At 36.7% G+C, this 12,080-nt stretch overlaps 3 protein-coding genes and 1 long non-coding RNA gene across 6 annotated transcripts in view; 1 reads left to right on the forward strand and 3 right to left on the reverse strand.

The window, feature by feature from the left end:
• LOC113475141 overlaps positions 1-819 on the reverse strand; it is a 1,701-nt gene extending 882 nt beyond the window's left edge. Inside the window, exon 1 of the long non-coding RNA XR_003396883.1 lies at positions 734-819. This is a non-coding gene — a long non-coding RNA (uncharacterized LOC113475141). The remainder of the gene's footprint in view (positions 1-733) is intronic.
• A 353-nt stretch (positions 820-1,172) lies between these two features.
• Positions 1,173-2,970, reverse strand: LOC100175468. 2 transcript variants are annotated; one of them, XM_002129230.5, is made up of 4 exons: positions 2,797-2,970; positions 2,344-2,553; positions 2,016-2,216; positions 1,173-1,351 (listed from the first exon to the last, which is right to left on the reverse strand). In XM_002129230.5, exons 1-4 carry the CDS (start codon positions 2,950-2,952, stop codon positions 1,268-1,270), a joined length of 651 nt encoding a protein of 216 aa, XP_002129266.1. In that variant the 5' UTR covers positions 2,953-2,970; the 3' UTR covers positions 1,173-1,267. The 2 variants fall into 2 exon arrangements, with proteins under 2 accessions (XP_002129266.1, XP_026694633.1); XM_026838832.1 differs by having other exon boundaries at positions 2,016-2,213; positions 2,797-2,969.
• A 393-nt stretch (positions 2,971-3,363) lies between these two features.
• Positions 3,364-12,080, reverse strand: part of LOC100183300 (meiosis regulator and mRNA stability factor 1-like) — a 12,726-nt gene continuing 4,009 nt past the window's right edge. Inside the window, exons 9-32 of one of the 2 annotated variants that reach the window (XM_009863309.3) lie at positions 11,494-11,614; positions 11,399-11,430; positions 11,291-11,340; positions 11,128-11,225; positions 10,833-11,008; positions 10,462-10,542; positions 10,312-10,407; positions 10,137-10,190; positions 9,921-10,025; positions 9,485-9,533; positions 9,321-9,429; positions 8,992-9,083; positions 8,810-8,941; positions 6,910-7,052; positions 6,591-6,724; positions 6,179-6,381; positions 5,749-5,988; positions 5,518-5,666; positions 5,312-5,396; positions 5,057-5,163; positions 4,633-4,793; positions 4,340-4,452; positions 3,902-4,286; positions 3,364-3,846 (exon numbers count right to left, since the gene is read on the reverse strand). In XM_009863309.3, coding sequence (XP_009861611.2) covers positions 3,749-3,846; positions 3,902-4,286; positions 4,340-4,452; positions 4,633-4,793; positions 5,057-5,163; positions 5,312-5,396; positions 5,518-5,666; positions 5,749-5,988; positions 6,179-6,381; positions 6,591-6,724; positions 6,910-7,052; positions 8,810-8,941; positions 8,992-9,083; positions 9,321-9,429; positions 9,485-9,533; positions 9,921-10,025; positions 10,137-10,190; positions 10,312-10,407; positions 10,462-10,542; positions 10,833-11,008; positions 11,128-11,225; positions 11,291-11,340; positions 11,399-11,430; positions 11,494-11,614 — 3,013 coding nt within the window. In that variant the 3' untranslated portion in view covers positions 3,364-3,748. Of the gene's footprint in view, positions 3,847-3,901; positions 4,287-4,339; positions 4,453-4,632; positions 4,794-5,056; positions 5,164-5,311; positions 5,397-5,517; positions 5,667-5,748; positions 5,989-6,178; positions 6,382-6,590; positions 6,725-6,909; positions 7,053-8,809; positions 8,942-8,991; positions 9,084-9,320; positions 9,430-9,484; positions 9,534-9,905; positions 10,026-10,136; positions 10,191-10,311; positions 10,408-10,461; positions 10,543-10,832; positions 11,009-11,127; positions 11,226-11,290; positions 11,341-11,398; positions 11,431-11,493; positions 11,615-12,080 lie in introns of both variants that reach the window. The other variant, XM_026838819.1, reaches the window with a different exon arrangement.
• On the forward strand, positions 7,059-8,624 carry LOC104266618. Its single transcript, XM_009863292.3, has 4 exons — positions 7,059-7,419; positions 7,472-7,619; positions 7,713-7,871; positions 8,057-8,624. Exons 1-4 carry the CDS (start codon positions 7,342-7,344, stop codon positions 8,248-8,250), a joined length of 579 nt encoding a protein of 192 aa, XP_009861594.1. The 5' UTR covers positions 7,059-7,341; the 3' UTR covers positions 8,251-8,624.

Raw genomic sequence — 12,080 nt, forward strand, 5'->3', positions numbered from 1 at the left:
ATAGGACTATAGGAAATCAAGTAAGGAAACTTTACTTTCTTTCAATGAAAATCAAGCGAATCATCCTGAGGACATTTTAAACTATGTTTGATGTTTCAAAGCTTTTTTAACATGTTATTTACTTTGTTTTGTCATTGAATTTGTGTTTTCTAGAGCCTCATTGATGAATACAACAGACCACAATTTACTTTATTCACTGAAAACAATAAGTTTGTCCAGAGCACCATCATTAGGAGGTTCGAAAGTATGACACCTATGACTCTTTATAAGATGTTTACCTGTATGAACATGCTAGAAGTACATTTTATACATCAAAAGAAAGATAATTTGATACTTATTAAGTTTGCAATGCATTACTTTTGGATATGTTTGTTCATTCCTGAAATATTCTATATTGAAAAATTCATTATGACGTCATCGCTATTTTGATGACGTCATCAAAAAGTTAAAAATATGAAGTTAAAGAGAATTTTATACTCTTCAAACTTTCTATAGCATGTTTTGCTCTAACTGCTATAGTTTGGCTACAAAATCCAATTAGATAAGACCTAGTCAAAAATTAAAAACTTTGAAAAAATAGGCGGCAGTTAAAGGGTTAAGGAAAAACCAGAACTCGATTAAACAAAATTAATATCTATAACTAGTCCGCTTTGTTGTGTACACATTTTATATAAAATCCGTTATTAAGTAGGAAACAACATAAACGGTATACTTCCGGATTAAAAATACTTACACAATCTTCCCAACCAATCTTTTGGATTCTTAGCAATATTGCATAGACTATTTTCCTTCAATTCCCTGACGATACCAGTCACAAAATATTTCCTATAATTCCCAGAAAACCGCTTAAAAACTCATGAACAATAAAACCGCGGAAAAAGCTGCTCGGAAGCTGATTGGTTAAAATTTAAAAAACAAAGCAGCAATCTTAATAAAAACAGCAAAACCTAGTTCTGCGCGTGATGTATTGCAAGCGACAATCACGCATCGCACAGTTCAACGAGGTTAATAAAATACACGAAACAAAACATGCATTTAAAAAGGTTTTTCAAAGAGTGATTGAACTTGAACCATTAGTTTAGATCTTCAGTCTAATATAACCTAACGACGCCGAGGCGGAAGTGGCCGGTACGGGAATCAAAACCGCGACCTTAAACACTTTAAAAACACTATTAAAAGTCAATTTAATTGTATTTACACATCTCAGAGACACATATACTGCTCATCGGTACATAAATTTTCGACGCGGAAAATATAACATGTATATTTAACTCATTCCTTGACATTGGTTCTGGTTTAGTTGGTAACTCCCACCCACTGCTTGAATTATAACGATGTCGCAATTCATAGTCTGCAAAAAAATGAGAGCATATAACGATGTTTTACGGTGGCTCTCTTGTTCACCAGCCGACCATTTACTCGCGTCTTTTTACAATTACACGAAACGATCGATTCTCAACATTACGTTATGATTTCGAGGCTTGGTGCTGCTACCAATTTAAACTTGTTTCAATCGGTTTAAACAACTAAAGGGTTAGGGAACTTGTCATCCATATTTAAAAAAATCACCCACAAAGTTACATACGTGGTAACTCGTAAGCGGGCACGAGGTGTATGATACAGAACAACTGTGTTATAACGACTGCCGTTGTCCCGCCATGCGAGGATAAATAAGTTACATACGTGATAACTCGTAAGCGGGCACGAGGTGTATGATACAGAACAACTGTGTTATAACGACTGCCGTTGCCCCGCCATGCGAGGATAAATAAGTTACATACGTGGTAACTTGTAAGCGGACACGAGGTGTGTGATACAGAACACCTGTGTAATAACGACTGCCGTTGCCCCGCCATGCGAGGATAAATAAGTTACATACGTGGTAACTTGTAAGCGGACACGAGGTGTATGAAACAGAACACCCGTGTTATAACGTTGGTCGTTGCCCGCACATTTATCCGTATGTAGGCTATTACAGGAAACCGTCATGTGTTTATACACAACACGTCACTTACCTGGCTATCTTGCATCGCAGTCATTTTCAATTTGTATTCAACCCCGTCAGCAGTTTCCACATTCGAGCATGTTTGCACTTGTGGTTTGCTGTATTCCCCTGATTGTAAACCCGGTTGTTCTTCCATACCAAGCGAACCCATCTCGTTATTGAATTCATTGACCTCTTGGTTCATCAACTTTATCGCTTCGTTACCAACCTTCTGTACAATAATGCACACGTGTTATAACTGCGTAAAATAAAGATGGCATAGAAGTATGCACGCAATGAAGCGGAACAAACACGGAAAGCAGCCGCTTCCCTGTATTCAACACACGTAGATTAATTACATTCATCTCATCCGGGGAACATGGTGTCTCTCCCGACCTTCGTTGGTACGCCGCCCCTTTGCAACCATAACGTTTGATCGACATAGATGCGCTAAACTCAGGCACATCAACGTCGGCCTGACACTCAACCAATTCCCCGCCCCGCCGGTCCGCCTCCATTTCCATTGAGATCCTTGTCACGTAACCAGCTTTAGCAGAGTTGTAATTTTTCTGGAAATTAATTTACTTTAATAAGCGTTTAAACAAAGTTGTGTAAAGATACGTGATGATGCGAATAAGGGTTATACGGCCGACGTCATTTATAATTGTGTTGGTTGAGGCTATTACTACATCGCACGCAGGTTATATTGTTGTAACATGTTGTGCTTCCTCAAACATATACAACAAGAAAGCCCACGACAAAAGTAGTTGAAACATTAAGCTATAGATGAGATATATGGAGTATGAACTCACTTTCTGGGTGTATCCAACCAGTCTTTCTAGAGACAAATCGTCAGATTCTCTTCTTGAAATTTCCTCTAGTGTCCATTCAGCCAAGTCTTCAACAGCCGAACGTTCGTCACAAAACACAATCCCCACAAATACAATAATAATTAAAAAACACTTCATGTTCACCTACTCTGTATATAACCTGCGTTACAATATCATATCGGTTACATAGGAGTTACGATTCCAATGTAGAAAATTTGGTTGGTTCATGAACGAAACACGAAGGCAAACATTAGCGTTATGTTTGAACAACGAGAGATATTTACCTTCAAGGCGGGGTTGATAGAAACACTAAACGTAGACAAACTAAGCCTTGGTTAGATTGAACATGGAACCTGCTAATGTATTTGGCTATGTGCTGTAGTATGGTTATTGTTTTGCGAAAGAGTGATTGTTTTAGAAAAACGGTTATCCTTCTGAAGTCAGTGTCATGGTCTTAATATATATTAAAATAATTTTAAACGCCAACAAAGAACTGAATCAACTTTCCAAACGAACGTAAAATCGCCGATAAATAAATTATTGAAAACATATTCTCAAAATAATTTATTGCAAAACAAGTGTAGCACAGCACGTTTAACCGTTGGCGTATGATAGAAAATATCTTGAAGAAAAACAAACACATCCCAACAAAAGTATTCTCTGGGTCGAAGCTGTGTATATATGCATGGTAAGGTTGGCAACACAGCACCTAAAGTATCTACGCCATTATTATCACAGTAAATAAACGGCTAGCACGGCCGTCATAACAGATCGGCAAAGTGCGAAACATGAAATATAATCTTCTTAATTAGTGCATGAAACAGACAAAGTACCGCGGTATGTAACTACGGTAGGCAGTACGAAGCGATGTCTCCTTATTTATCTAAGAAACAAAAACATGATTTGGCAAAGTATGGAATGTAACACTAGTTGTTCACAGTGGTGTAGCGGAGAAAGAAGCAGCCAGTCGTAGTTGGGGGGGTGCGGGGCGGTCGTTGTGACGTAACAATTCATCGGGTGATATCTTCGAATCTATGAAGAATGTGTTTAGGTTTTGTTTTATTGTGTGGAAGTTAATGTAAAATACCTTCGTCAGTTGAAAGGAATGAATCTGGTGACGAATTGGACGAGATGGAAGTTGTACCATTAGGTAGCGTGATCACACTAACACTTATTCTACGTCGTGGGGGGTTGTTGTGTTCTGGTGGCAAGCCACGATTGCCATGTGTCACTTGGTGGCAGTATGGAGGGTTGGTTGGGTAAATGAATGGGGAGTGGTTAGTGACGTCAAAGTTGAAACGAGGTTTAGAGTAAAGTTGATTGTGGAAGATGTCTTTGTATTGACGTGGGGCAGCAGGTAGGATATTGTTCGAGTATTTACGATCCATCTCGTTTGTATGTTGAACTATATCTGTATATTTAGCTGTCGGTGTCAAACATATCAACTTGGTTGGTTTATCATGTGGTTTGGGCTGAATATAAATACTGGGTGAGATTGGTATTTTATGAATAATAAAATACTTACTGATTTCATTGATGATAATATTTCTTGTAGTGGACGAGGTTTAGATGATTGTTGTGCGTTGTTGGTTTGAATATCATCACTGCAGGCGAGCATGGACGATGACAATGGTCCGTCTACAACATTTAAACACAAGGAACCACATCAGGATAAATTTAAAATATAAAGTTTTTTACATTAATACAAACATTGTTTTAAAAGATGTTTGTTACCTTATGCAGAATATTGATAGTTTTTTCCGTTGTCTTTGTTTTGTGTTTAATATTAATGGTAGCTCTTTGTATAATATAACTCACGTTGCATATGATTGCGCAACACCAGTGTTTTTTTTATTCCAAACCCCTTGACCACCAACACAAGCGACAAAGCTCGCAACATTCCCTCACACGTTCGAAAACCGTGTTGTTCAACGTCTAATGGTTCTCCATATCGAGATTTATAACACTGGTTGAATTCGCTGAGATAAGTTATATTGGGGTTAAAGCTACAACGCTTGTAGTAAATTCAATTAACTAAGTTTAAAAGAAATCTTCTAATATTTATTTTGATTTCAATGACATCTGTTATACAGCTAGACATCATGGTTTGCCAGTGTTTTACGCCCACAATAATGGTAGCGTTGGACCTTGAACCCGCTTCCTCTGGGCTACAGGCGTGCATACTAATCACTAATATTCAGATTTGTTGATTTTATTAAAAAAATATTTTGCTATGATTTACCCCAATGTCATTGTTCCTCCTTGAAGAAGTAATATCGAACGAATTCTTTTTGCTCGTTGATAAATTGATTTTAAACTTATCATGGTTTCACCATCGTGGTTTCCAAACTTTGAAGGTAACAATAAGATTCAACATAAAGTACCGAAAAATAAAATGCTTCTATTTACAAAGGTTTCTATTTACACCAACAAAATACACACGTTGCTTAAGATTTAAGTGACACAAATAATATATGATACCAAATTTGAAATCTACCTTGGCTATTCCAGATAAAGATTTCTTCACAACATCGGTCAACGATAAGAATCCATATTCACTCGGGGAAATGCTTTCATTGTATCTAAGATTTGTTTGAAGGAATTAAAACTAACTGCTGGTTTGAACAAACATTCAACGAAATGAAAAATATCCAAACCATAAATTAATGTTGAAACATCCACACAAGACATCAGTATACCAACCTGCTTGTGTATGCTTGTTTCAATCCATTCATGTCAATATAATCTTTATTCATATCAAGTAACAGCACAAGAAGTTGAGCGGACAGGAGTCGGATGGGTTTGCGTTCCGATTGTTTCACAATCAACTCATTGTTTAAACTCTTGGTTAACTATGATACAAGGCTTACTATGGTGAACATAGATGTCCAAACATGTATTATACAATAACTTTTGATGATAGACATCTCTCACCTTTACAGCATGTGAAAGTAACATAATGAGACTTTGTATATCTTCACAATCATAGTAGCGCGGTACGAGGGGAAACCCATATTTGTGCGAATACATTGATTGGATTCGGTTTAGGGGAATCCCGTCCCCCTCAGCCTCCCCCACTTGTTGTCGTAGCAACCCGACGATCTGCGACGTCAGGACCTTCAGTTGTTCCTCGTTTGTCAGTTGAAGATATTTCTCTGGTGCGTCTTCTACAACCTGCATTATAAGGGTGAACATGGAAACATGAAATCGAATAATATTAATTTCATTTTAGTTTATCATTGGGAATGCTTGGCTCATATAAGCTTGCAATTTTACAACCAGAAATAGAAAAATAATAAAAAATGAAGAAAAACAGTTCTAATCATGCAACAACAAAGCTAAACTTAATGTCTTGGGTACGAACCTGTACAACATGGGGCAAAGATTCAAACAAATCAAGTAGTTTGTTGAAACCATAGTTTGAAAGTTTACATTGTCGTCCAAACTGTCGATGGTACGCTGGAACAAACTCAGTAAAAGACATCCTACATCGATGTCGCAATCGAAGTATTTCAACTAATTCCCTCGAAAATAAGTTTGTTCGTTGAATTTCTTCCGATGTCCGTTCTGTGGATGAGATGTTTTACCCAACATCCTGTGTTGCCACAAAACTTATAACTTGTGCACCCCAAAGTTAATGTTTCTTAATCGTTTTACAACAAACCAACTAGTGGAAAGTTATGAATAAACTCATGCGTTGCAATCATACCCGCTTCTTGCGTGGTTTATTTTCAAGTTTAACAAAACCTAAATATTTAAAAAGTAATCCCACATACCTCTAGTAGGAAGTGACATCACAATGTTGTCTCCCTCGCCAGAAACCCCAATATTTCCGTCTGGAATATCATCGAGTATATCAGATAATACACAAACACCATAATCACGTAAGTTCCATACTCGATCAAATGTTCTGCGTGAAAGTTTATATTTTACTACAATATGACAACACTAATGGCAGATAATAGGTTTACAAATTAAACATTATATGTTTGGGTGAAACAGATTGGCCGTCTGCTTCCAAGTCTTGCATGCTGCAACCATAGCTTTGTTTGCATTGGTGTTGCATTAATATCATTTAAACCAATGATGACAGACCTGAAATACATATCGGGCAGTTGTGCGACTAGAATTGCTTTATCGGGCGAAGCTTTTAGTAGTTTGATAATTTCTTGGGTGAAACGTTTGACTTGCGCTCTGTGTGTGAGTGTGAGTAGCTGATTGTTTGAAGGTCCCATGATCTGCGGAGTTAAATGGGAGTTGTGGTATTTATGATCCAAACACATTTAAAATATCTATAGGATGTTTATATAAGATGTCTATGAATGTAGAAGATGAAAGGAAACTACATGAAGTCGTGTGAAAACATGAAAGTTATTTTCATTGGTGGAACAACATGTTGTTGTAACCTATGGCTTTGATCTAAATCACCAGTGTGTTGGTAAAAGGTGGGGTGATATAATCGAGGGATAAAACAAGTTTCACACAAATGTTGGTTCATCATATTGCTATCCCTGTATTAGAGTGAAGATGTTTAGACATGCAGTGGTCGTTGTTTTCATCCTTGTTATTAATATTGTTGGCGGACAAAAGAAACATCTTAACAAGGTAAAACTAAACATAAATATTACTAAAATGTTTTAACTTTGTGTTCTAATAGTTCTGTCCGTTTACATTGGAGCAATGCAATGATGAACCTTACAACAAACTAAAGTCGTGCAAACTAGCTTTGAACAAGCCTGACAAACTGAAGGAAATATCCGACAAATATTTATGTTCGACGCGCGACAAGTTGAATCAAATTCCGGGTAAAATAACGTAATGTTTGGGTGGATGAGGATTATCGCTGATTTATAAACAATATATCCATAAAAGTATAAATTACTTTTAAAATAATTTAGAAACAATTACAAAACGTTCGATTGAACGGAGCAACAACCGAACAAGGAGATCAGCTTTGTGCAACATTTGTACCAGAAGTTCCAACCAACAGATTATATACGGAGCATTAGACGCTCAGTTTGGGACAAATGCCTTTCTTGAGCTGGTTCACAACCCAGGTGGGCGTGGCATATTAAATGAGGCGTGGCAGGAAAGTTAGTTTTTATTCATCTATTGCCAGCTAATTTAATGTTTCATATTTGTTTGTACGCCTGAAAACAATCCATTCTGAACTAATAAGTGGAAAAAAATATTGTTAAGTATTCGCCAGCGAATGTTTCATGTTGTTCGCTTGAACTTTCAGCTGATAACTTGTACCAGACGTTGACCATTCAAAGTTGTGACACTACATTAGAAGCAAGTGCAGGGGGCCGTGTACACACTTGCACAAAACAAATGCTTGAATTCACTGCAGCTGTATGGGTGGGGGGGTACGAGGCGGTTGTTCAGTTGGTCAAGTATCCAACATCGTGTGCGTTTCAATATAAATGTGTATAACATGTAACTTGTGTGTTGTGTATAACATGTAACTTGTGTGTTGTGTATAACATGTAACTTGTGTGTTGTGTATAACATGTAACTTGTGTGTTGTGTATAACATGTAACTTGTGTGCTGTGTATAACATGTAACTTGTGTGCTGTGTATAACATGTAACTTGTGTGTTGTGTATAACATGTAACTTGTGTGTTGTGTATAACATGTAACTTGTGTGTTGTGTATAACATGTAACTTGTGTGTTGTGTATAACATGTAACTTGTGTGCTGTGTATAACATGTAACTTGTGTGCTGTGTATATATTTTCATGACTTTAATTGTTGTGCTTGTAACATTGCTCCTGGGTTACATATAATACAACAAACTGCCACAAACATATTGTTATTTCAATATTACAGAGTGTAAAGTTAGATATCATGTGTGTGCTAGGAATAAAGTGAAATAATTCACTTGTTTATAAAGTTAAGATCTTGTGTTAAACCTTACCCATTAAAAAGGGATGTTTATAAAAAAAGAGTAAAATTATTTGCGATAACTAAAAGCAATCAATATGATCTGACCTGCACAACATGAGGAATAGATAGCAGCATATCCGATATATTGGTGAACCCGTTCATGCGCAGAGCGTGACCATAATGTCGCTGGTACGCCAACATTATATCATGACAAGGTAAACAAGAGTAGGAGAATGTCTGTTAAAACAACATATTATATAATGTTGAGGTAATGGGTGCGACCTCACCTTTAATAAATCGACCATCTCACGCGCAAAGTTCACAAGATTTGAAGATTTTGAACGACTTGAGGTAGAAGTTTCACTGGCAGTGTCTGAACCTGAGCGATAATAATATTCAACTACTTCTTATCGTTTAAATATAAATAGCAAGTATTTGGAATAAACATAGAAAGTCTCATAGACTCGGACCAAAGTTGCTGCAAAGATATTTCCAAAAGTAAAATTATGTTGTAAAGGTGAGTCAGACAACATATTTTAGTCGGGTAAATTTTTTAGCTAAACTTATAAAACGTAACTAAGCTCGTGATTCAAACTACCTCCCGCACCCACATTACCATTATCACTATGTGGTTGAGACCAAACCACAGTCTTTGCATCGCCTTCCATGATTTGTACACCAGGTACGTAAGATATTTGGTGCTCAAGGAAGACACCGGAACCATCCTTCATACAAAAACAGCATTAAGCAAACCGCGTGGGGTTAATTACACAAAATTACCTGGGGGTATGGGAAGCTACCAAACTCTGCTAAGTAACATTGCTCAAAACTATAAAGAAATAAAGTTAATTTAGATTGTGATAAAACATAAATATGTCAGACTTTGGTGTAAAAATAGCTAATAAATATTTGAATGGATATCTGTTGTATATAGGTGAGGTTCCCTACATAGGTGTCTAGGGTAATATTGCGACACCTCACCCATATATTAAACACCTAACCCATATATTAAACACCTTACCCATATATTAAACACCTCACCCATATATTAAACACCTCACCCATATATTAAACACTTCACCCATCGATAAAACAGCTCACCCATCGATTAAACACCTCACCCACATATTAAACACTTCACCCATTGATTAAACACCTCACCCATATATTAAACACCTAACCCATATATTAAACACCTCACCCATAAACAACCAACCTATTCAAGAAGATAGAACCATCGTGAGAATGAAGTAAAGCATGAAGTTTGGCACAAAATTCTCGCAAACCAATTTCTAATTTGATAGGATGTCTCATTTGTGTTCTGCCAACATTCATAAAGATTTATTATATGGATAATGATTATAAATGATGGATTAATGTGACAAACATTAAACAACTGCCGTATTAACATGCAAGGCAACATTAGTTTTACCTGTCGGGTCGGAAATGTTCCTTACACACTGAGAACATTGGATTGCCATCATTTCTATGAAACAACTTGTTAGTTTTGGTTTCAAACACAGGATGTGACGTTACACACTTAAAGACTGCTTATATATATAGATGCCTACTATTAATATATCCATGCAAAATATTAGGTTTCTTACTTGACCATGTAGATATATGGAACGTCGTTTATTTCTCGCAAAATCACTAAATCTTTCAAGCCTTTCAACTGACCAAGCTTCAATGTCTTGTGGTAACTAAAACAATATATTTTAAATAAATTTTATGCTCAATGTTTTTTCACAACCCACCTTTGAGCGTACAACGACATCAGTTCGTTGTATTTGATCCCATTCGAAGCAAATTCTTTCATCAACGGCATTAACTCTTTCCTGAATAAACATCATCAGTAGAAACAATTAACTCGCATAAAAGTTGTTTCAAACTAAGTGAATGATTGAGTATTTAGTGTAAAAACTAGCAAATCATTATACCAAGCATACATAGCTTATTTAATTTTGAGTAAAGCTGCCAATACAGGTTACCCCATCACCCAGACACACAGGTTACCCCATCACCCTTACACACGGGTTACCCCATCACCCTTACACACAGATTACCCCATCACCCCGACACACGGGTTACCACATCACCCCGACACACGGGTTACCCCATCACCCACTTCAGCAAAGTTTGTTCATCCTCCAGCCGTTGGGAGATAGTGACCAAGATCCTCTTCCCGCCCAACTTTCTACGATGGAGACTTTGTAAGATTGTTGAAGCGGATTCAACATTGGGGACAACAACGTCGCACATCACAGTGAATCGATTGTGTGGTCGGATCTGTAGCTTCCACACCTTGGATTATAAACAAAAATATAAAATTAATACATGTATGTTTATGCTAATTTGATGCAAGACACAATTTATGTTCGTCAAATAAAATACCTTAAGGTAAAAAACAAAACATTGCAGACCTGTGCGTGTTGTGTGATTAAGCTCAATATAGTTTCTTGAATAAGTTTCACACCAAGCTGTGCGTCGATGTTGCTTATCGTCAGTTGGACCCCAGTGTCTGTAGGTAAACATGGAAATATTATAAACTTTTGCCCACAGTTGTCCAATATAACGATGTCCTACCTTGATTGTTATGTTGAGGACTTGATGGTTTGCAACGTGATGCGTAAGATCTTTAAGAAAAAGAAGTAAAAATATAACATTAATTAAATTTATAGAAATATCACGTACCTCTGAATTTGATGTCCCATGTTCCTGGGCGCCTAAAATATGAGAGAAAATAAGAAATATACTTTTACACAAAGTTTACACAAAAGATAACACACCTGTTGGCTTGGTTTTCGTCTTGGTGTAAAATGCTTTGATAAAGCTGATAAATCACTTGTTTTACGCTGAACTGATATTTTACATCCGTGCACCATTTCACCATTCAACCTCTTCAATGATCTGTTAATATATCAAGGTCCGAATGTTTCACTTAATATTTAAATTGATGGTGGTATAAATAAAATAGGACACGGCATAAAATATCATCGGAACAAACTTTACAAAGACTGTGACCGATTAATTCCACCATAACAAGTATAAACAACTAAACACACACCTCCACAGTATAAACAACTAAACACACACCTCCGCAGTATAAACAACTAAACACACACCTCCGCAGTATAAACAACTAAACACACACCTCTGCAGTATAAATAACTAAACACACATCTCCGCAGTATAAACAACTAAACACACACCTCCACAGTATAAACAACTAAACACACACCTCCGAAGTATAAACAACTAAACACACACCTCCACAGTATAAACAACTAAACACACACCTCCGCAGTATAAACAACTAAACACACACCTCCACAGTATAAACAACTAAACACACATCTCCGCAGTATAAACAACT

The sequence above is a fragment of the Ciona intestinalis genome, unplaced genomic scaffold (genome assembly GCF_000224145.3).
Source record: "Ciona intestinalis unplaced genomic scaffold, KH HT000119.2, whole genome shotgun sequence".
NCBI lineage: Eukaryota > Metazoa > Chordata > Ascidiacea > Phlebobranchia > Cionidae > Ciona > Ciona intestinalis.

Excerpts from the sequence above, each read along its gene's own strand:
- LOC100175468 (XM_002129230.5), bottom strand. The coding sequence starts at position 2,952 with ATGAAGTGTTTTTTAATTATTATTGTATTTGTGGGGATTGTGTTTTGT. Across the intron at positions 2,554-2,796 it reads TGGTTGGATACACCCAGAAA|AAAAATTACAACTCTGCTAA; the intron begins GTGAGTTCATAC and ends ATTAATTTCCAG. Across the intron at positions 2,217-2,343 it reads GTTCCCCGGATGAGATGAAT|AAGGTTGGTAACGAAGCGAT; the intron begins GTAATTAATCTA and ends ATTATTGTACAG.
- LOC104266618 (XM_009863292.3), top strand. The coding sequence starts at position 7,342 with ATGTTTAGACATGCAGTGGTCGTTGTTTTCATCCTTGTTATTAATATT. Across the intron at positions 7,420-7,471 it reads AAAAGAAACATCTTAACAAG|TTCTGTCCGTTTACATTGGA; the intron begins GTAAAACTAAAC and ends GTGTTCTAATAG. Across the intron at positions 7,872-8,056 it reads TGAGCTGGTTCACAACCCAG|CTGATAACTTGTACCAGACG; the intron begins GTGGGCGTGGCA and ends TTGAACTTTCAG.